This window comes from Cuculus canorus, chromosome 9, assembly GCF_017976375.1.
Source record: "Cuculus canorus isolate bCucCan1 chromosome 9, bCucCan1.pri, whole genome shotgun sequence".
NCBI classification, from domain to species: domain Eukaryota; kingdom Metazoa; phylum Chordata; class Aves; order Cuculiformes; family Cuculidae; genus Cuculus; species Cuculus canorus.
Window position 1 is genome coordinate 16,247,993 of NC_071409.1, and position 23,033 is coordinate 16,271,025.

At 38.2% G+C, this 23,033-nt stretch overlaps 1 protein-coding gene across 2 annotated transcripts; it reads left to right on the forward strand.

Moving 5' to 3' along the window:
• Window positions 1–1,359: 1,359 nt before the first annotated feature.
• KNG1 (kininogen 1) lies at window positions 1,360–18,201 on the forward strand. Of its 2 annotated transcripts, XM_054074169.1 has the most exons (11): window positions 1,367–1,698; window positions 4,541–4,651; window positions 5,612–5,696; window positions 8,174–8,346; window positions 10,049–10,156; window positions 12,239–12,320; window positions 13,358–13,524; window positions 14,977–15,084; window positions 16,050–16,139; window positions 17,239–17,395; window positions 17,744–18,201. In XM_054074169.1, exons 1-11 carry the CDS (start codon window positions 1,504–1,506, stop codon window positions 17,941–17,943), a joined length of 1,476 nt encoding a protein of 491 aa, XP_053930144.1. In that variant the 5' UTR covers window positions 1,367–1,503; the 3' UTR covers window positions 17,944–18,201. The 2 variants fall into 2 exon arrangements, with proteins under 2 accessions (XP_009557610.2, XP_053930144.1); XM_009559315.2 differs by having other exon boundaries at window positions 1,360–1,698; window positions 17,239–18,201.
• Window positions 18,202–23,033: the final 4,832 nt, after the last annotated feature.

Below are 23,033 nucleotides of genomic sequence, written 5' to 3' on the forward strand. Positions count from 1 at the left end.
CTACGAGGTGTACTCCAGCACACATTGTTTAATGGTGGTCAGGTTACCACCTTTATCTAGAAAGGTGGATGACGTGTACTGTAGCACTGCAGGGTGGCCTGCACACAGACTTCCACTGCTACACTTGCTGGTGGTGTTATACCAGAAATACTACAACCAAACAAAACCCTTTTCATATAGTTCATCATTACCTTCAGGGGAGGAAAAAAGCAGATGCATGTAATAACTCTTTCATGTGAATATTTTCTTTATCCCTGAACCTTCCTCACTGGAAGCTGTGTTGGGAGGAGGTAGAAAAAATAATACAGGTGTCTCTTCATACTCTAGCCCCCCCCCCAAGAAGGTAAAGTCCCTTCAGACAGACCCCAGCAAGTTAGCTCACAACAGTTCTCATGAGCAAGAGCATGGGAATTAATCTCAAAAAAAAAAGTAATTTGGTCCACAAATTAGCTTTTTGATGGCATAAAGTAAAACGTAGTGTGAGGGCTACACTGAAGAAAAAGAAACAAAATTGGGAAAGGATTTTGTGTAGTAGAGTGAAGGCTGTCTGATTTTTAAAGTGTGTAATCATGCACCAACAACCTTATTTCAGGCATAGTTTATCCACAAAGTCTCAAAAGCGCATTGTCTTTAACCAAAACTTATAGCAAGACACAACTGGAACATTGGAGCTGAGACAATCCCAAGGTGTTCACAGACTCAAAGCTATTTGGTGCTCAACACTGGAGACAAGCAGCAGATGTTCCCAGCCAGCACTAGCTCTGGCTCTGCCAGAAACAAGCAACGTTATTTAATTCCTTGTCCTTAGCCATTATTTTCCCTAGCTGTAAAGGTAAAAAAACATTATGAAGACTGACTAATCCACAGTCCAAAGACAGTCTCCACATGGTAGCAAAGCTCAACGTTTCCAATAGTAGCAGGAAGGATAAGGATTATCAAGCATTACTGAACAGTTACACAGCATTCAATGACATGCACCCGTTCAAAGACTTCTTTCAAACACGTTCTGACTTCTCAGAACTATTGCAGTCTGAATGCTAAACAGAACTATAACACTTACAGGGCTGTTGTCCAGAACCAGAACTTCATTGCTACTGTGACCTTCTTGGGTGTTTTAGTTAAGGCTTCTAACATTCATTCTCAAGAGCTGTTTAGACATTAAGAAGCCAGAAAGCTACAAACACTGCTTTCTCCCTCGCTCGGGGGCTATATTGCTTAGTCTAAACCCAGCTGCAGGCATTTAGCCTGTTATCTTGATGGCAGGTGGATAACCTTAGTGTCATTCTGGTGACCACACAAAGTTTATTTAGATAAACTCAGAAGTTTATTTGCAGTATAAACAGGGTATGATGAGAACCAACCAACCCCAGCAACTCACTCATTCTGTTTACTTAACTACTGCTCCTGAAAAACAGAAGAGTTGACTAAAACCTTGTCAGGCATTCTTTTTCCATTTTGCTTTTAACGAGCTTTCTAATTCAGGGAGCCTTTTTTTGTCTAATTATGAAGCCTTTCATTGTACTATTGCTCTGCTGTAGTTTTTTCTCTATCAGAGCCACCCCTCTTCCATTTGAGTTTTCAGACTGCGATGACCCTGATGTTTTTAAAGCTGTCGATGCAGCATTGAAGAAATACAATGGTGACAGAGAAAGTGGTAATCAATTTGCTCTACACATGGTGATGGAAGCCAAGAGAACTGTAAGTAGACTTTTTTTTTAAAAAAAAAAAAAATAATGTTGGAATTGTTTATGTGCCCTGAATCAGATTATCTCCATCTCGTTCATAAAAGAGCAAGCATGATAGCAAAGTGTCTTCCAAAAACGCTTTAAAAAAATCAAAGAAATGGCTTGCACAGTAAGATACTCATTACCATGACAAGCAGGGATGTATACTGTGTTCTTACAAATGGAACTATGTGTGCTGGTGAATTGCTTATTGATGCAAGGACTAAAGAACAGAAAATTTCTATCACTAGTACAATTTGTCTTAGTAGTCCATACAGTATTTTTCCTTTCCCTATTGGGAATTCTACACCTTTCCATCATCAATAAGGTTTTCAGACCAACGGCAAAAAAATGCACTTACTAAAAACTCTAAATATTCTTTTGATTTGGGAAGAACTGGTACCAAACATGAGAAAAAATGACCTGATACAATTTGACAATACTCTGAGTAAATTGCTTGTGAATTATTTGATTGACACTAGTCCTGAGTCACAGATCTATCTAAAAGCACTCGGTGGTATTTCAGTCAAACAGGGTGACAGCTAAAATTATAGAAGAAAAAGAATGAAACATGATCCTTTGCCTGGAGTCCTTCTGTATAGGTAATGTAACAAAAGAGTATTTACTTCCGAGAGGCATATAAAGATGATATTACCATAATAATGACAAGCATTACTTTACTTGAAAACAACATTAGCATTTTTTCTACTGGATTGGATTTTCAGATGTAAAACACAAGATACCCGGTGTCAGAGAGAATGTTTTGCACTCCAAAATCACAAGACACTTTCATCCAGATAGAAATTTACCTCAGAGACATGGATTTCCAAACACTTTAAAGCAAACTACCCACGTCTCTTGGCAACTTCCCTCTGGTTTTCCTGTTTTCAGACTGGGGAGATTTTAGCATGTAGTGACAAAGACTAAAATCTGGAAAAGCCTTTTTATAACTAACGCCAAACAAATGAATAGCCAAACGCAGAGGTCCTCATGTCAGAGCTGTAACACAACCTTCCTTTTGCTGAATGTTCCCAAGGGAAATACATTAATTTCGGTATTTTATCTTGAACAATGTTTTAATTTTAAAGAATACATATTTATTTCAATTATTATTCATCTTTCCTTCTCTAGATATCCATCTTTCCTTTTCTTAAATGATCTGAGGTGGAAATCAATTGTTACTTTGAATCATTGATCTGACTATGATGTTAAGTAAAAAAAACAGAGAAAAGAAATCTGCAATAGAGATTTCCCGATATTCTACATTCTTTTTCTGAAAAGAGTATAGATTTTACTCATCGCCAGTCTCACAATTTGGAATGCATTAATTAAAATACTGGTCATTACATATTCATGTACATCCATTATTGATAAGGTAATAAAACATAAAAGCTGACTGGTGAAAGACTGAACCAGCCCCAGTTAAAGACATAGCTGTTCATAATAACAATAATGAAATTGACCAACAACAAATACGGAAAAAATGTCTTTTCTCACATATTTCATTTACTCACTAAGCTGATTTACTGCAGGTTTAGAACACTATAAAAGAGAATGGAATTTGGCTCTGCTGTAGTCCATATCCAGACAGTATAATCTGATGCAGTTCCATAAGTGTCAATTTATACCTGTTGAGGATTAAGTCTATTATCTTTTTAGAGGCCTTTTCATCCTGTTTTACAGCCTGCAGCCATTACATCAGGCCATATACCTCTCTGTAGTTGCAGCAATACACAACAGGAACTGAGAGAACACAATATATAATTCTGCTTTTACCTACACCAGTGTAAATACAGTCTATTCCACCCACATCAGCTCAGCTTCACTTTCTTGGTACCACTAAGGCAAGAATTATCATTTAATTCCCCCAGCAGTATTGTTTGAGGATAAGCAATGTTGAAGTACAGCAACAGATATTTGAAAAGGCACACTGGCAGAGTGTTTTTAGTAGCAGTAAAAGGTCAGCAATTCTGGCTTTGTATCTCCTCTAAAGGATGAAACACAAACCGTGCAGTGTGTTAATGTTACCTGTAGGCACAGGCTCACTTCTCAGTTTACGGCAAGGAGAAAATGCCCTCTACTGATTTACCAGCATCAGAAACATTTCCACCAGCCAGGCCAAACTTTGCTTAATTCTTTGCCTGTGTTTCACCTTACAGCATTCCTGAGGCTGCCCTCATGGGCAGCTCAGCCCAATGCCTACAGGAAAACAGCAGGCACTGCCAAAGGCTGCCTCCAGAGCATATGCCCTCCTCGACCCCTTCTCTCAGTAGGCAAAGCAGCTTAAGTACCCTGTTACCAGTCTGGGCACTGCCAGGCTGCCTGGGGGCTACGGGCTGCTGGTTTGGGGCTTCCCATAGAGTTGTACAGAAGGAAAGTAGACAGATCTGGGAGGAGGCCAAGAGTGAGAGCGAGGGAGTCAGACAGGAGAACAGTTCAAGCTGGTAATTATGCTATCTAAGCAGCAACCCAGATTTGCTTGTTTGGAGTACACTCGAATATGAGCATAAAACCTAATCACTTCTTTCTGGTCCTAAAACCCTCGGTACCGCAAGTTAAAATGAAGGTAGTTGAGCATATTACATCTATTGTGTCAACATATTGTAATTGTAGGTAAGAGCTCAGTAATATAATTAGAGAAGTTAATTATTAAACTACCAAGATTTGGAAGACTTTGTGTGGAGACCAGCAGCTAATCTGAAACCATACTATAAAATATAAGGTAACAAATGGACAGTATTTACCTTTTGAAGCTCTTATCTTTTCACTTGATTTATTACTATGCAAATGATGACATGCACGTTATTTTTATCCAGGCAGGTCCTGACGCACAATTCTACGTGAAATATCGAATACAAGAAACTACTTGTACCACTGAGGAAAACAAAATCTGGCAAGACTGTGATTACAAAGTACCTGCAGAAGCAGTAAGTACCTGTCCTCTTTAAACGTCCTCTGTACAGAAGCATCAGCATAATGACCAGGACTGTGGTTGCCTGCGGAAAAATAGAGTAGAGAATTTAAGTGTTTAGCTGTGTTTCTTTTGAGACCTTATAGGACTAAAGTACAGTACAGAAATGTTTAACACTCTGTAGTTAACCATTATAATCATGAGTTTACCACTATAATCCTGAGCATGTACAGAAGTGAACAATTTAGCACTTCAAAATGAAGGCTCACAATAAATTCAACGTAAGATATACTGTGAGTGTGAAGGCTGTAGAACTTTCTATTAATTATACATAACGGAAGCTTGCATAACCAAATTGACTTCAGATCTGCACCAACAAAAATACTGACGTGGAATCCACTATGGCAGAAAATTTACCAGAGGGTTCTTAGCAGTGCAAAGCGTGTCTGGCTCGTGCTCCTAAAGAGCAGCTAGAGGAGGTACCGTTGGGCACACACAGTGTGCAGGAACACTGCGCATTTCTAGTGGCAGTGACTGTTATTTCACACAGTAGACAATGCAAAGAAAGGAGTCATGGAGATGGTATCATTTGAATCAATGTGGAATACCATGGTCATTGCTACATATCTTGTACTGTCAGAGAGGAAATTAGGTAAATACACAATTTATACAGACTTTATGTTCATTTCTGTTATTCTGACTGTAAATATTACAGTTAATAAATAGGCATCAATCATGATACAAAGCAATCTTTCGAATTATCTGTTCAGTTCATCACCTACTCTACTCAAAATCAACAAAACCATTCCTTTTCCAGTAACAAAATAGCAAATTAGGCATTACTGCAAATGTACACTTGAACTTCTTCCCTAAACTCAACTTGAAACTGTCAGCTTTGTTCAATAGCCACAGGAACATACAGCACCATATTTTTCTTCAGCAAGTTTAATACAAACGTGGTCGTGTGTTCTTGCAGAAAAGAGGAGAATGCACTGCCCGAGTTTACATGAACGATGCTGAAAAAACAAGTAACATTTCACAAGACTGCAAAATTTTTCCAGGTAAGTAACTGTTTGGGGCAGCATTTAACATGTACGTTGACACATAAGAATGCGAAAAATATAATACTGAGACTTCCAGGAAATTTTAAAGGTAGGAAACTCCTTATCATTCCATTCAAACATTTATAAATAATCTTCTGTAGGCAACTACTTGCTAAAGATAAAATTTCACTTCACTGTTATACATATATAGTCTAAGTCGGGGAAGCACTGACAGTTTCTCTCCAGGGTAGTGGAAGCTGCCACATGTGTCTGTAGTTTCTTCAAACACTGGAATTATACCAAGTTAAAATAAATTTGCTTAAGACCAAAAGCATATCAGTAACTTAGAGACTAGATACAACTTGTTACACTTAAATTTTCTGTTCCTACTTCAAGTATAAAATTGTACCAGAAAATATTAGAAAAAAAAGTTATATGACAAAGTTGTACCATAATGTTCTCCAAAGTAAAAAGTACTAAATTATTTTTGTTACAGTTTATCAAGACAAATATTTACCCCCAAACATAAAAGAGAAAAACAATTTCATCTACAAAATAAAAATCTAGCAGTGATGTAAATGCGTAAGAGACTGTAATATCTTTTCTATCTGAGCAATAAGCAGTACTACATTTCTTGCCTATAAGATATTCATGTGTGACTATTATGTTCACATCGTAATTTCCTTTATTAGAAAGAGATTGCATGGTTTTAAAGCTTTGCAACTGAGACCTCCATGTGCCTGTGCCTGGAGTTTATGTAAGATATCCAAGATGGTTTTAAAAATATCCATCTCGTTGGTAGCAGGGAGGATATTAACTTTGGTGCAGTTAAGTGCATATGAACTACAGAAATATTTACTACGAGTTCTGAGAGGTTTGGCAACTTATCTTCGGGTTTTATTCCTAGTTATCTTGTTTAAAGCCTAAATGGCTATGCCTACAGCCAGTGTCCTTCTAGGAACTGCAGTGAGCACAACCTCCGTGCTCTGCTGCGGGATGAACGCCGCTGAGTTCAGACATATTCGTAGGGCAATGTTGACATCTAGCGGCCCGGAAAAGGTGTGTGGATGCCACGGAGAGTGCAGGGGAAAATTGTGTTTGAATCTCGGCTCAGAAAGCTAAAAAAAAAATAAAATATGTAAATTAAATGAACCGTGTATTCAGCCTAAGCAGCTCATCTCTTATTACCAAGTTACAGTAATTCTGAAAAAAAGAATACACATTTGTTCAGCACTTATGAAAATGCTGAGATCATAGTCAACTTAGAACTGGGTGTACTGTTGTTTTATCATCTCACTCCCTGAAAACATGGTCACATTTTTCTGTAATAGGTATATATTTATCATTACTGAGTCAAAATAAGTGATGCTAGAAATACAAAGGGCCAGACTTTGCTCAAGTACCCGTTGAGAGCTAAGACTAAACAGTGTTGCTTACACTGAGATTTTCCACGTGCACAGAGGAGCCAAATCAAATCCAAAGAACTGAAACAAAGACTGAAACAATAGACCCTAACTGGGGAGCGATTTCCCCACCATGCTAGGTACTACACAGTTCAGCCTTCTTGGTGGAACTGTTTGATCATATCGGCCGTGGACTGGTTTCCTGGCTGGGGCAAGTTGGCATAACTCCATTAAAGCCAGTCTATGGCAGCTGAGGATCAGGCACAGAAATTTTACTTCAATTCCACAGAGACCACATATTGTCCCACTTTCATTCTCAAGCTCACTGAATCATGAAATTAATTTATGTACTGAACTATAAAATTAATTTATGAAAATCCAATCCATGATTACTAGAAAGGAAAGAGAGTTAATAGGATTAGTAGAAGAAAACAGAAGTTTGAGCATCCCCGTCAAGCTTGTCTATCCACAGCCAATCTGGTTGGTTAAGCCGGAAGGTACCACCAAGTGGTAACTGGCAGCCACAACGACTGGCAGGGGGAGTTCAAACAGCACAGCAGTAGAATAGTTCCACTACAGTCCCTAAGGAGCTCACAGTCAGAGCAGTTCATATGGGTGAGCCAAAACACTCCTGTCAAATTTCCCATCCTGAAACATGGTGAGGATCGTAAGCAGCTGTGCACAGTGGGTGAGCTGAAGGACCTGAAGAATATCTTAGTTGTAGCCTCCACTGGCTCTTCCCTGACTGAATGAGGGATGACCCTTCCTTAATGGTGTCAAAACTACACACAAGATGTTTCAGAGGTTCAATAACTCCTGAACTCACTCCTTTGGATCAAGTTCACTGCTGAAACCATGCCTGGGTCCTAATGTCATGGATGGCCCTTAGCACCACACACCAAAGCATGTTTCTATACAATGAATGTCTTTGCAGGCCCTGAAACTGAAATGTGAGTTTTGGTGATGACTCCGATTAAAAGCAGGAAAGGTTCTTACTCATCAAAACTTTTCTCTCATTCCCAGATAGGAAACATTAAAACCTGAGGCTGTTTCACATGAAGCCCTATATATTTTGATTTGCTTCTTTTCCAGCTACGCCAAAGATAAGAATTGCTCAGGCTATGTGTCTCGGATGCTTCCATCCTATATCGAGTGATGGTTTAGAAGTGTCAGACATTCTGAAACAAGCCGTTGAAAAGTTTAACAGGCACAGTGCTGAACCCATCCTTTTTAAGCTTGTGGAAATAAAGGAAGCTAGAAGACAGGTTTGTACATGGTTTTTCTCTAAATTTTACCACAAAAAACCCCAAACAAGGCACCTTGGTTGTTTTATGTATGTTTCTGGTCTTAAGGTGGTTTATATTTCATAATGAAAACATACTAGACTCTGTAAATAATTGCCTTCATTTATAAGGAATCATAAACCATTACCTACTGGATTTTCAGAGCTGTCAGCTTTACAAACTGATATTAAACATATTTTTTTTCTTTATCTGCAGTTGCATTTAACCAGTGTTTAGCACCAGTTTATTTGCATTCAGTGCTGACACGGGCATCTTGTGTCATCACAGATGCTCTTGGATATTCCACTTGGCTTCTCTGTGAAACTCCAGCAGGAGCGGATCTCTACTAGGTTCTGTGCCAAAACTGCCAGCCTGCACAGATGTCCCAAACACTCCACAGCCTCTCAAACAGCAGCAGGCATCTATGCTATTGCAATGCAATGAGACCCATATGTCAGCAGCTGCTATATGCTATAGGATGAGTGAGCCCCATATAGGCAAAATGGATAAGAAAACCAAAAAGCCAGCGTGTCACTTGCTGAAAGATTGCTGCACACAGGAATAGCTGCTTTACAAGAAATAATTGCTCAGGTCACAGAAATTCCATGTTGTCTGGTATTCCACGTAACAATTATTTGCGTGAAAGGCTCTCCTATGGATTAGTGTGATGCTGCTAGAAAGTAAAATTTTTTATTTAGTTTTTAACTGGTATATAACTCAACACCAAATACAGGCCCTTTGTCTTAGAGTGTGTATGTATTTACTTAGCCAAAAAGCATCTTCTGGTCTCATGACAAGCTGACCCATGATTTAATTCAGACTGTCTACTTTCTATTTACTGATGGCAATGATCCTCTTAGCTGAGAGACAAGCTGGCACAACATTCAAGCCACATGGCAAAATGTCACAGACAGGCTGCAATAGAGAAACTGGAAAGAGAACCATCATGTCACTTCTGGCCAACAGAGACGAGTCAGAGCCCTCCGCTTTAATTGATCTCAGATGGAAAGTTCCCATGTTTGATTCTTATTTCCCCTTTTTAATTCAATGCTACCGGACCCAATGCTGACACGGAGAGATTTCATGGGTGAGAAGCAGTAGTTACAGTGAGGAAAACTGAAAGGCTTCCTGGAGAGCAAATGAAAAGAAGGGTCACAAATCTGGACAAAACAGCAGACAGGGGAAGGTTAAGCCCAAGACAGAGACAATTATAGGTAGATGATTAATGCAGGACACTCAGTAACAAATGATGCCAGCAGTATAAAGTTACATTATTCAGATACTGTTTAAATATGTCCCACGGTCAGGAACACAGAACTTGCCAAGCTGTATTAGTGTGGTCATCTATCTAGACCAGCTTCCTGTCACTGGGAGTAATAAGTAACAGATACTTGGGAGAAAAGTGCAAGAAACCAAGCATTATGAGGCTCAGGCTCGCCAGGAGAAGTGGAATCCAAATACAAAGTGGACTTAAAATATCGCATGACTTAGTTTACTTTCTGTATCACACTTACAAGATTTTTTTTCTATCCATGAATAGTCCATGGCTCAATGACTGCAAAGTGACTTGATGGATGGAATGCACTACAAAAGTAGTTTTGCTTTCTTTGCCAATCGCATTTAATAGTTTAACTTCCAAGTTTGTATTGGTTCACATAATGTGTTTCCTAAATATCTGTTCCAGGTGGTAGCTGGATGGAATTACATAATTAAATACGAAATCAAGGAGACTAATTGCTCCAAAGACCAGTTTCAAGACTTAACTCCAGAGTGCAAAGTCATTCCTAGTGGTGTAAGTAATCTTCAAAATCTGTTTATCAAGAAAATATCATATTAACAAATAATCATTGAGATCTAACTTAAGAAAATATTTATAGTCTTGCTTCATTTTGTGAATGAAGTTTAAATCCAGGCTTATAGATAACTGTGTGTTTATGCAACTAGAACATCCATGCCTTCTCCTGAATTAGTGACTAAGATGATCACTGAAATTTTGAGAGATTACTCTATGGAATCTAAACAGTTTCACCCAAATAATAAATCTCTTGGGAAGGTCCTATCCAGATATTCAAGGAGTTACTCGGGTATAAACCAAAAGGCAATAATTAAAATTAGCACCATTTTTCCAGCTTAAGACATATTTCCGGAGAAAAATAAGTAGCTGAATTCTTACTTAACCTCTGCCATATACCAAAGAATAGAGCTTCAAAAGAAATTTATTAACAAACATACATGCTCTAGCTACATAGTCCTGCAAAAGCGGGTACTTCCTCTGCTTCTCTACCTGGAAGAGAATTAACTGTACCACAACCAATGAGTTGCTGTTTCAACCAGCCTCCCTGAACCAGCTCACTGCAGGATCACACAAATGTGCCTGCAAATACAAGGTAGAGTCATGATGAATAATGGTGGTAAATGGGAGGGGAGGAACCACAAGCGTTCTGACTCATCTGTTTCAGCCGTTGTGGAAGTTGCACTGTTGAGTGTTACGTTCAAGAGCCTCTCCTTTTTTGAAATTACTCCTTGGATGTCTCAAGAATGTTTCAGAAGCTTTGATCAAAAAAGCAAAGAATGACTACACTGTGGTAAACAACAGGAGAGTGAGAATCAGACTAATTGAAGCAAATCTCTCCATTACCCACACTTGCCCTCAAACCTTAAGCAAGTTACTTAACCTGCTTAGTCTGAGTTTCCCAACCTGTCACCGAGAGGCAGCAACTTCTGTCCACGCACATAACAGGGGAATGCTACTTCCTTCAAGTACTGCTTTTGTTTGTGGGAGCGGATCTTTATCATGTACCTCCTGAACTGTTAAGCAACCCTGTTAATAGATCATTGACAGATATTCTAAAAATATGATACTCCAAGAATATTCCATACCTTGGAATGACCAAATTCCATGAAAGTCATTCCATACCTTTATTCAGCTCTGTACTATTCATTTTGAAATGGGATGACCAGAATTGCACCCTGTATTCAGGGCATGATATCACCTGCTCTAACCTTGAATAAGAAGCCTTGACATTATTTTTACATTATTTTTTCTAAAACACTGTTAGGCAGATGTCTTGATGGGTGACACTTTTAAGTATCTGTCATAGCCCTAAGATCTCGATCCTGAATTTTAGCAGGTTTCTTATTCTACAGCTGACCGGTTTCCTTTAAAGTCTTTGATAAAGGGCTGTACTTTTTTTAAATCTCTGTATACTTTATCAACTTCACCCACTTTCGTTGATGTTTTTGAAGAACGCTGACAAATCTGCAAAATCCAACTTGTGTTTACAACAAAAACCTCAGTCTCGATGTATTCATGCACCCCATTTCTCTCCTTACTACCATTTCCAGTCACTTGAATGGTACAGCCATCAGTTTTATGGGTCTCTAACATTTCTTTAAAAAGAACAGAATCAACATCTGCTTTCTTCAGCCCCAATATATCAAGGCAATTTTAAGCAAGTCATCTACCATAGCTCCTTTAGGACACCTGAGTAAATACAAGAAACCCAGTAATGTTTGATTTGTTAATTGCATAATCTTATTGGTCTTTACAGTTTGAGACAGACATTCCAGTGAATTCTCCGTAAAATAAGATTCTGGTTTGTAAAGTTCCCCATTTCCTTCTGTAATGAACACATATAAATAGTTCACTTAGCTTCTCTTTTATGGTTTTATTTTCTCTGAGTTGTCCTTTTGAACCCTGATCATTTATAGACTCTGCAGATTGTCTGTCAGGCTTGTTGCTCCCAGTATATTGAAGACAGGAAGGAATTATTAGTAGTATACTTGACTTATTCTGTTAGTATGAAGGTATTAGGATGTGAGCTTGTTAATTATTTCTAAATAATAAGTAGATGTTTTGGGTTTTTCACTCCAGCGTGTAGCTAAATGTGAGGCCAAAGCATATGAAAATCTTCAGGAGCAGATTGTAGATATTCAAAGCCAGTGCAAGCTTCCAGGTATGTAATAAGCACTATCAATTTTAAAAGTTCAGCTATTGTCAATGTTTTTTAACCACTATAACAAAAAAAAGAAGACAAAAAAAATTGCAAGAAATGAAAACAGATAATAACTAGAGAAAGTAACTCTTCTGTGACAAGTATTTCACACACAAATGAAATGTATATTTCATCATTTGTAAAATGTCCTATTCCTATAGCATGGAGCTGGTTGCTAACTCTCATTTGGAGATTAACAGATACAAAAGCAAAGACTATAACTGTCCTACAAAAATTAATTCCTTCACAATCACAAGTGAGTTACTACCATGTTGTGTAAAGAAGTAGTGACTTCTAAGTTTCCAAGGAGCTCCAACCTATGCTTTTGAAATGCAAAGGAATTGGGGGCTTTAAGATTTTGTCCAAAATGGGTAATTCACCTACTGATACTCTCATTGTTCATTTCATATTCCGCGGTTATATTTACATTTGATGTGTTAGTGGCTTATTTTTTCCCCCAATAAATAAATTACTTAGAACTTTTTGCAGTCAAATCCCAAATGGTTACTTCTTTTCTCCAGCTGTCTATGCGGACACAGATGATGACAGCTCCAGAGCTTTAGAACAGGGAGTCCAGCACTACTCCATGTAGTAAGTGCTGTATTCTCACCCATTCAGGCTTGTTTTTCTTCAAGAAATTATAATTAGATTCTTCAACACACTCATTCATGGCAAATAAGACATACCTCATTTCACCTGATTCAGATCCTCCCATATATGTGGATATTCCCTCTCTTTAGTTGCTAGCTACCCATAATTGGTACACAAAATTCTTGTTTCTGTGAGAAAATGGTGGTTAAGCATCCAATGTGGCAGTAGATGCTGAGGTAGTGCTCTTTTAGATAACCAAGATATGATAATGCTGATGATATAAAACTCAGATATTTTGGTTTCATTTGATAAGACTCAAGACAGGGCTTTATAAGTGTTTTTTTCCCAGCCTATATCTCTGCCAAATCTTTTGTTCCTTAGATCTGAAATCTGTTGGTTTCTTTCAGTTGAAGAATCGGTAAATCCTGCCATTCTCACTGGTTGTTTGAAGATTATCCCAAAAGACAGTCCAGAACTGAAGGAACTACTGAAGGCTTCTATGGAGAAGTATAATTCGGAGAGCAACGATGATTTCTACTATAAAAGCGGAGAAATCGAGACAGCGACAGTTCAGGTTGGGATATACCAGTGATGAGGAATAGACATGGTGGTATTACTGGTCTGAGCTAAGTGTTAGCTAAACTTTGCATTCAAGTTTGAAATATTACTTTTTCTCTAAGTGTTGATACACGTAGTAACTGAAATATCCATGCAATTTTTCTTGCAAAATTTTATCCATCTTGGCTTGCCTTCATAACTTATATAAAAGTCTCTCACCTCTTGATTTTTTTAAATTTTTCTTTAAATAACATGATTTTAAAAGCATGGGAAGAAGGTTTACTTGGGATATCTGATTTCTGGATACCTACCCCACTTCTTACCAGTCTTTGTAACGTACCTTAGACTTTTAAAGCAGAGAAGTAAAAACTACCCACTCGATCCGCCACACCAACACTCTGTTATTTTAGGCACTGTCCACCCTGCAACAGCTGTAAGCTCCAAGAAATGGGGCTTCCCGATTTCCCTTAGAAATCTGTTAATTTATATACTGATTCTGCTGCTAATAATGCACCAGCTAGGTTCACAAAAGAACAGCTGTGCGTAACTTCAGATATACAGATAAATAAATCTGGATAAAGAAGAACAAGAAATCACAGGATAATATTGGTCAGCATTTGCACTTGCTTTGTTTAATGCCCCAACATGTCAACACTGAGTTTAGGGCAGAATTTAAAATAAGACAGTGAAGTAGTTCAGAAAATGCATTGTCAACAGCCTCTCCTGAGCATGAGGGACACCACAGGAGAAGGCACTAAAAGTACACGAGAGTTTTTCTAAATAGCTCATGTTATCTTACTAAGATCTGTGCTTTTTCTTTTTTTAAACCTTTTTATTTCTTTCAAACATTTTTCTTCTTTCTCACTTTTACTATTATGATTGATATTAGCAGGCATACATTTTTTAAATAGATTTAAGACAGACAGAATTTCATGTTTTGCCTCCTGTCTTTGCAGCAAGATACATTATCTTGGGCTTTGTAAAAAATAGTAAGTGAACTCGTACCAGGCACATTCTTGAACCCATGCAGTTTCTCTCCTTAATACATTTGGCAAATATGCTCATTTTCAACTGAGCCTGTTCATGACACACTTCATTTTACTGACATTCCACTTTTCTTGCATCATATTTGGCTCTCTACAGCGGTGTCTCTAATGATTTCATTTGTTATTAATGAAATTACTACAGGCATCCAATAAAAGAAAGCTAAAACTGTGGGCCTGATATTATTCTGACCTTTCTGTTTCCTTCAGTTTCAGTGCTGGAATTTTTGAGACTAGGAACTGGAGTGAGTAAGTAAGTTGATTAGAAGCAGATAGGTTTGCTGCCAAATACATTAATAATGTTCTTATCCCAGTGGCCAAGACCTGTAGAATGTAAACAGCAGAAGCTTGTAACAAAACATCTTTCTTGTGAACCCTTCGCAATAAAATGCCTTTATCACAGAATCTTCTTACTTATTTTTCAGGTGGTCGCAGGACAAAACTACCATTTAACATTTACAATCCGGAAGACAAACTGCTCAAAGACAGAGTCTGACCAACTTAATGAAGACTGTGAAGCCACGTTAGACAGTGTAAGTAATGGTGCTGTTGCCAACAGTAATGTTCCTAACAGACAAACTCATTTGTACTAGAAATTGTAAACACTTCAGTAAAATCACATCCCAAGTGCCGTTATCTCTTTCAGTACACTTTAGTTTCAACAAGGAGGACACCTTTCACTGTTTGCAACCTAAGCCAGTTACAATGGCGGTAAAACGTGAAGCTTAAACTAAGTCACTCCAGCTGTAGGATCAGTGATCACTGCAAAGGAAAAGGAACTTTCTCCAATAATAATGAATCAAAGAAAGGAGGGAAGGAGGCCGCTGTGAAGTAAAATAGCTGCAATACTCCTGACTCTATAGGCTTGCAGCTAAGGAAAACATGAGACTGGAGTGATACCAATATGCAAAGGAATGATAATTTTGGAGTGCACGCTGTTGATGCTGGGAAAATGTGCTCCATACACTAGAAAGTCATGCTGATAGGGCTAGAAACCATTGGCAAGGAAACTGGCTGGGAAAGAAAGGCTTTATTTCCCCTCTCTTTTCCCACCATAGGAACAGTACTTACCTGTGAGGTTTTAAAATCTGTTAGTGTAGCAGGCACCAAATAGAAAAAAATTGCCTTTTTCTCTGTCTCCATTTCCCAGGTTTTAGTAGGAGAAATACCATCGACAAACAATATTAGGAATGTAATGAAGATTAAATAGTTAGTGCTCAAAAAGTGCTGGAGATGACAAATCCAGTTTTTCAAGAATAAAACTCTAATTCAGTTGAATTATATTGTTCTCGTAAGCATAATCTAACCTCAAAAAGGATATTCCAATGCAGAAGACTCTCTCCATCACCAAGATGGCTTTTATAAGTTTTTGGGTAAAGTTCCAAATATATTTGTGTTTTAAAGTATTATTACAAAATTATGATTTTTTCATGCACAACTCTCTTCCTCTGTGTCTGATGTTTTGTTGCTTTAATGTGTCAATTTTTTTTGTCAACAGGCAGCACTGTCATGTGAAGCACGTATTCATGTGATCCCATGGGAGAATAAAATCCTTCCTCAAGTTAACTGCTCTACAGAACGGTCAATGGTATGATTTCTCTTCATTACTGAACATCATAGGTAGAACACAGAAAAAAGGCAATCAATTTATTTATCCATTCAAAATTATCCCATATTTTGTACCAAAAATAAAGGAACACATAGTTCTTTTAACAAGCTCAGTCACACTATGTTCCCTCTCACCCTCTAACCTTAGCGACTTGTTATATCAAAGTCACTTTTGCCTCAAGGTGAGGTAGTGAATGGACAACACAGGGATTAGAGAAACACAAAGGCAACAGGACAAAGAAAATATTCTGCCTGTTTACTACTCCTTTGCATTATCAGTTAAGCTCTAAATATCAAGCTCCATCAGCTCCCCTTGAATTACGATTCATACTAGGTTTAAAAATAGGGTAAAAAATGTATTTGGCAATGCAATAATTAAACCCCACAGATTTCAAAACCATCTGTGAATCTTTCATATCAGTAAAGTACCAGATCTCCTGCTGCGAGTTGTCAGTCTCTGCAGGAAGACCTTTCAGTTTCTTTCCTGCCCAGCTCCACTATTAACTAGCCCTGAAAGTGGGTAAGTTTGAAAATTTCAAAATGAAATAGAAATCTTTTCATTATCAGAAGTTTTTAAATTCTGATAATTGCAAGTAGTTATATTTCATATAATAAAACGACCCAGATTTTTTGTATATTCTGATATTGAGAAAACTCAAAGATGTGTTAGCCTTTAGCATAAATTGGTTTCATACATCAGAGTGTATAAAGTACTAACAAGTGCAGGGACATATAGTCCTAGAAATCAACTGTATTGTTCAGGAATTAAAACCAGTACACTTTTTCCTCTCTATAGTATAATTCCCATATTAAACTGGCAGAACTTCAGTGATACATAAATTGTTCTTTTAACATATAACTGCTAAAATACTTCAGAGTTATTTAGGATGATATTTATGTTTCCAAGCTTATTGTAGATAGAAAAGTTTATTATTTACTTTACTTTAAAACTTTGATAACATCTTTTAGCTAAATGACTCCTGTGCCATTACAATGAGCCAACCTCTGAATTTCCCAAATCTGAAGCTATTGTTCTTGCTCATGCCAATAAATATGCCTATTATCGCAATGTTTTGTAGGCTGTATTAGTACGGAGGCCTCCTGGATTCACACCTTTCCGAAGCTTTGCTGCACTACAACAGCCAGAAATTTTATGTTCTGATAAAAATGAAAAAGAAAGTCAAAGGCCTGGCAAAGAAACAAGAAAAGACGGTGGACAGGAACCAAAGAGTGAAGGTGAACCTGAGCATAAACACAGGCATAAACATGGGCATAAACACAGGCATGGACACACAAAGGATCATGAGTCTGACAAAAGGCATAGGCATGAAGTTGGTTGTGGGCACAGAATAGGGCATAGGTGTGGGCATAAAAAACACAGTAAAAATGGTAAACATAAACATCCAAACCTCAAATCTTCTGAGGAGTCTGATGAAAGGGTTTTTAATCAAAATGAAACCTTCCCATTATTCAGTGCTGAAAGACCATCAGAGCTAGTTAACCCAGGGGTTGCAAGTAAAGAATCTAGTACACCTGCAGAAGCGCTTATTCTTCCTGATACATCTTTATTTAATGGGCTCACAGATCGTGCAGAATCTCCGCCCCCAAGATGTCCTGGAAAACCATGGAAACAAACTATGGACCTTCCAGCTCCTCCTAGCTTTTCCAGAGAATTCACAAATGAGGATCTCTTGCCTTCCAGAGAAGAAAATGTCAACCCAGCAACAGAGAGCTCAACACCTTCCCAAAACAAAGACTTTGACCTCTCAGATGCTTTAATATAATTCAAACATTGTAGATCGCTTTCAGAAATTATACATAGAAAAATAATAAAAATGGTGTCTTTTGAAATTTATAAAACGTTAAGAGGCAAAGGCTCCTATTCTGTTAGCTAAGATACTCAAGTAGAGCACTAGTACATTGGGGACCTTAGACCATATGGCAATACTCTGTATTTGCATATATTTGCAAAGATGTAAATCACACAATGGCACCAATGATTCAGAATCATTTAAAGAACAAAATAAAACAAAGGAATCTGTTTTACCTGTCAATTTCTTTGAATAGACTACTATTACTACCAGTCTATCACTAGCAGGCTGTTCTGTTGAATGAGATAACAGGAACAGCTGAGAGAATCCTAAATAAAATGGTTTTATCATTCCCTGTAAGTTATATGTTAACTACATAGTAAAGGCACTGTGATTGACAGTTTCATGTGGCAAAAATGCATAAATATTACAGATCAGATGACAAAATTGCAAATACTTGGGTTACCTAAAATTTGTCTGCCTTCTTCCACTATCAGGTTGTGCATCATTAAAGATTGAACTGAATTTTCTTTTCTGAGTATCTACCAAAGTTTGAGTAGCTAGAAAGCACCAAATATTCCTGGCAAATTAAAATATGTTTACCCTCTGTATGAATCCAATAACTCATTCAGCTGAATATTAAGAGCAGCCCTGAGGAGAAGGACTTGAGCGTGGTGGTTGATGAGAAGCTCGACCTGAGCCGGCAATATGCACCTGCAGCCCAGAAGGCCAACCGTATCCCGGGCTGCATCAAAAGAAGCGTGGCCGGCAGGCCGAGGGAATTGATTCGGTGACTCTATTCCTCTCTTGTGAGACCTCATCTGGAGTACTGTGTCCAGTTCTGGAATCCTCAAGGTAAGAAGGATATGGAGTTGCTGGAACAGGTCCAGAGGAGGGCTACAAGGATGATCAGATGGCTGGACCACCTTCCCTATGAGGACAGGCTGAGAGAGTTGGGCTTGTTCAGCCTGGAGAAGAGAAGGCTCCAAGGAGACCTTATAGCGACCGTCCAGTACCTGAAAGGGCTACAGGAAAGCTGGGGAGGGACTGTTCACAAAGGCTTGTGGTGATAGGATGAGGGGGAATGGGTATAAACTGGAGAGGGGCAGATTTGGACTAGACATAAGGAAGAATTCCTGTACCATGAGAGTGGTGAGGCCCTGGCACAGGTTGCCCAGGGAGGTTGTGGCTGCCCCATCCCTGGAAGTGTTCAAGGCCAGGCTGGATGGGGCCTTGGGCAGCCTGATCCAGTGGGATGTCCCTGCCCACGGCAGGAGGGTTGGAACTGGGTGGGCTTTAAGGTCCCTTCCAACCCAAACTGTACTATGATTCTATGAAAAAAAAAAAAAACCACAATCCAGCAATAAAGAAATACTTTGTGTTTGGAAAGAAAGGCCAACAAAACTGTCTCATGGCACATAATGGGGTGCCTCTTGCTTTTGATTTACAATGCCTGCAGGAAAAATGGAATAATCTAATGGTCTGAATATGGGAGAACTTAACATCTGTTCACTATAGTGTTACTCCAGACAGACTCTGAAACAGTGCTTAGCAGCGGAATTCTCAGGGTATCAGTATGAAATATTGAAGTCCACTTATACTTCTGCTAGTACACTTGCTCTTCTCCAGCCATTTCAGCTTCTGCTCTGAAATAATAACTTATGACAGCACAGAGCTGAATTTCAGCAGCGAATTATATCCCTGGCCTCTAAATTTAATTGCATGATACTGCAAGTAACCCACAATCCATCTGGGTGCCTTGAATTCGTTTTGCCCCTTTTCTTCTGTTTCTATGCCATTCATTCAAGACCTTTAAAAAGTGCAAAACAGGTGTCCAGGAAAAAAGGCGATTGTGAACTGAACATTAAAACTTCTTACCCTCTGCAGAAGGCCTGCGCAGGAGAGTGTCTCCAGTCCTGACAGGACAGTCTCCCACACGTCACAGAGTGGAATTCATACTTCCTGAATCTAAACATTCCCTGAGAGCACAGAGACAATTCCCCTCTCCAGGGCCTGGTTCCTATAGATGTAAACAACCTTCTGCACTCCATTACTTCCCCAGCTCACATGAGAGGTGATCGCATCCTGATCAAAAGAACTCAGCCCATCTCATAACCCACGCTGGGAGAGAATCGCTATGATACTGTACATGTAACTTCTTTTTCTTCATTTTTTACTAATTGCATGAAAAGCTGCATTAAAATGATATCCTAAAAGTCTTGAAGCCCAAAATTCGAAAATGCCCCTGTGAGTATGAATTCAGCCTAGTTATGTGCGTCTAAACATTTTCTTAACACAGTGTAGTTGACCGCCATATAGGTATTTATTACTTAGATGGATAGATAAGATAATTATCTGTCATGATGGGTGATGTATAATTAGAAGCACTGCCTTGCTTTCTTTCTGAAAACAGCCACCAATCTTTAAGAAATCGTGCAACTCAGCTGGAGTCCCATTTTAAGGAAATACATAAAAATAGTAAATCCTGGGTCTATCACTGATTAAATCCTGTACTTTTTTCTTTCATTCCTTTCCTTGCAGGGTAAAATGCAAAGTCTATCTTTTCTTCTTAGCACATTACAAGTACTAAACTTACAAAGACAGGCAAAGCTAAGCCCTGAAAGTTACCTCTAATTGTTTGCCTCTCTTCTTTTTTCTGAGTCTTGGTTGGTGTGATTTTGGCTAAAACTAGGAATTCTTTGCATACGCTGTATTCTTAAAAGAAGCATAAGCTCAAAACAGTTTTTCTTTAAATTACAGTAGCAATGTAAGTAATTCATGCAAAATTACATTAAAAAATAAAGAAACAAAGACAAGAAAAATGAAGATTTCTTCCTATCTCTGATCTCCCGCATCTGGATAAAAAGATAGTCACACCCTTGACATATTCTCCCTACAGAACATACATATGTGACTACAAGTAGTGAGACATACACTAAGTGGTCAGAGCAGGATAACAAAAACCGAGATTCCTAGATTCTTGACTGCCTTGAATTTACCATGTGCTATAGTGATGATGTGAGGTTTCATTAACGTTTAATACAAAGATGACAATTTTGACTTCTTGCTTTTATAATTAAAAAAGAATAATTACTTTTAAAAAAAATCATTCTGGAATAAAAATTACAGTGATCCAGTCAAAAAAAATTAGAAACAGAACATTCTGCTGTTTTTAGAACGGAACATTTCAATTTCTCCTTGACGTGTTCCCACAGAAAATTTTAGTTATAATAAAACAGCACTTTCTGATGGAAAAATATGCTGTCAGAAAGCTACTGACCAGGCTTGTTTCAGATCTGCTGCTGAAGAGCTCTGAAAATCTGCTGCTTTCTCCTACTGCTGGAATCATGCCGAAAGGCTCTATCCAGAGCACGTCAAGTACATTTATCCTTGGCCAGCAGATGGCAGATTTTTTGCCACAGGGTTTTTATGATCTCCAAAGTAGGGTTTTATGATTGTCAGGAAACATTTAATAGGCTTAACATTCAGCTTTTCTTCTGAGTTAGTAACACTGCAGATAAAAACACCACATCTGTGCAATCTGTTTTAAATATATATCAATAGAGCATAAAAGGTTTGCCAGTTACATATTATGAGAAAGGTATATAAACAAAGCTCCAAGTGTAATTCCGTGAGTGTAAAACATAATAGCTGGTCCTGCACCAGAAAAATTGCATTTTTACCGATACAGATAATCGGAACTTAGAGTCTGGGGTATGAAAATATGTCTGAATTAAAACTCTGTGCATGATACTGCTGAGACCTAGAGCCACCTGATGGCCATTCTGCAGATGTCTGGATTTAACTTGCTCTTTCTCATTCTTTCCGAGACAATGAGACAAAAATATGTATTTTAACTGATGTATGTAAAATGCCCCAGCTTTACTATGTCTGGCTTATTGGATTTTTGCTATAATTCAGACATGACCTTTTAATCACACTCAGCAATTCCAATCATCCTCTCATGCTAAGTCCAGAGTGTAACTAGCCATGGGGGAAAGATAGGCAGGCATCTGACCACAGAAAATAGGGATAATTAACAATGAATACTGGCATTTGATAAGATGTAAGAATTCATTTCTTTCCGTGTTTTCTCAGGTCTCTCAGCCAGCCAGATAATTGCTCCCAATTTAGGAATATCAGCTCTGAGGGTAAAAGAGGTCTAAGTGGATACATAATTAGAAATGACGACGCTGCATGGCCATTGTGGTATAGACAGAGCTGAACCAAACCCAATGCACAAATTCCTCAAATATTCTTAATGGAACCAAATAGGGACAGAGATTTTCAATTCTGTGACAAGCTACTCACCACAACTTCTAATCCTGCTGTGTTTGCAAGACTAAATCAGTATAATTCAGCTCCCACAGTTTTAATTAAGCTTTAAGAGAAGTTCATTTGGTAAAATATAATTAATAACATAACGTTTCTACTGTGTTCTAAAATAAAAGGAAGGCTGCCTTAAGAAGGGAAGAGTGAAGGTTTTCCTAATTGGGTAAGGCATCTTGCTACAATGAATACTAATATTCCTGCTGTTCCTGAACTGGTTTCAATCTGCTGCTTAGTGAAAACCCAAACATAAGCTCCAAAGGAGTAACTCCTAACTCCTGGAGTAACAACGATTATACAACTGATTGTGATTCTTTTCTCTTCAGCCATGAATACTGATAGTGCTGATCTGCAAGTTGAAAATCAGGCGCTGAACTACTGGCTGCACACAGCAAATTACTTACGTTGCTGCTTCAGTCCAAAGTGAGTCACAGAGAATCAGAATTCCGCATAGAATCCAGACTCATGTCAAAGAAGTATATTTGTTTTAAGACTAACAAGAAGTCACTGAATGAATTCAGTGGATCACTTTCCATCTTCCACTGGATGTACTTATTACAGGAGCCCTAACAGACTTCTCAGCTCACAATTGTGAGCAAAAATATCAAGGGAGTGAACAAACAAAACTGATTAAGGCAGGGAATGAAAGAGGATGTACCTTTTATCCAAGGAGGATATATTTTTAACTGAATCTTAGATTACTATAAAAGTTTCAATAGACAAGAATAGAGGAT

Excerpts from the sequence above, each read along its gene's own strand:
- KNG1 (XM_009559315.2), top strand. The coding sequence starts at position 1,504 with ATGAAGCCTTTCATTGTACTATTGCTCTGCTGTAGTTTTTTCTCTATC. Across the intron at positions 8,347-10,048 it reads TAAAGGAAGCTAGAAGACAG|GTGGTAGCTGGATGGAATTA; the intron begins GTTTGTACATGG and ends TATCTGTTCCAG. Across the intron at positions 15,085-16,049 it reads GTGAAGCCACGTTAGACAGT|GCAGCACTGTCATGTGAAGC; the intron begins GTAAGTAATGGT and ends TTTTGTCAACAG.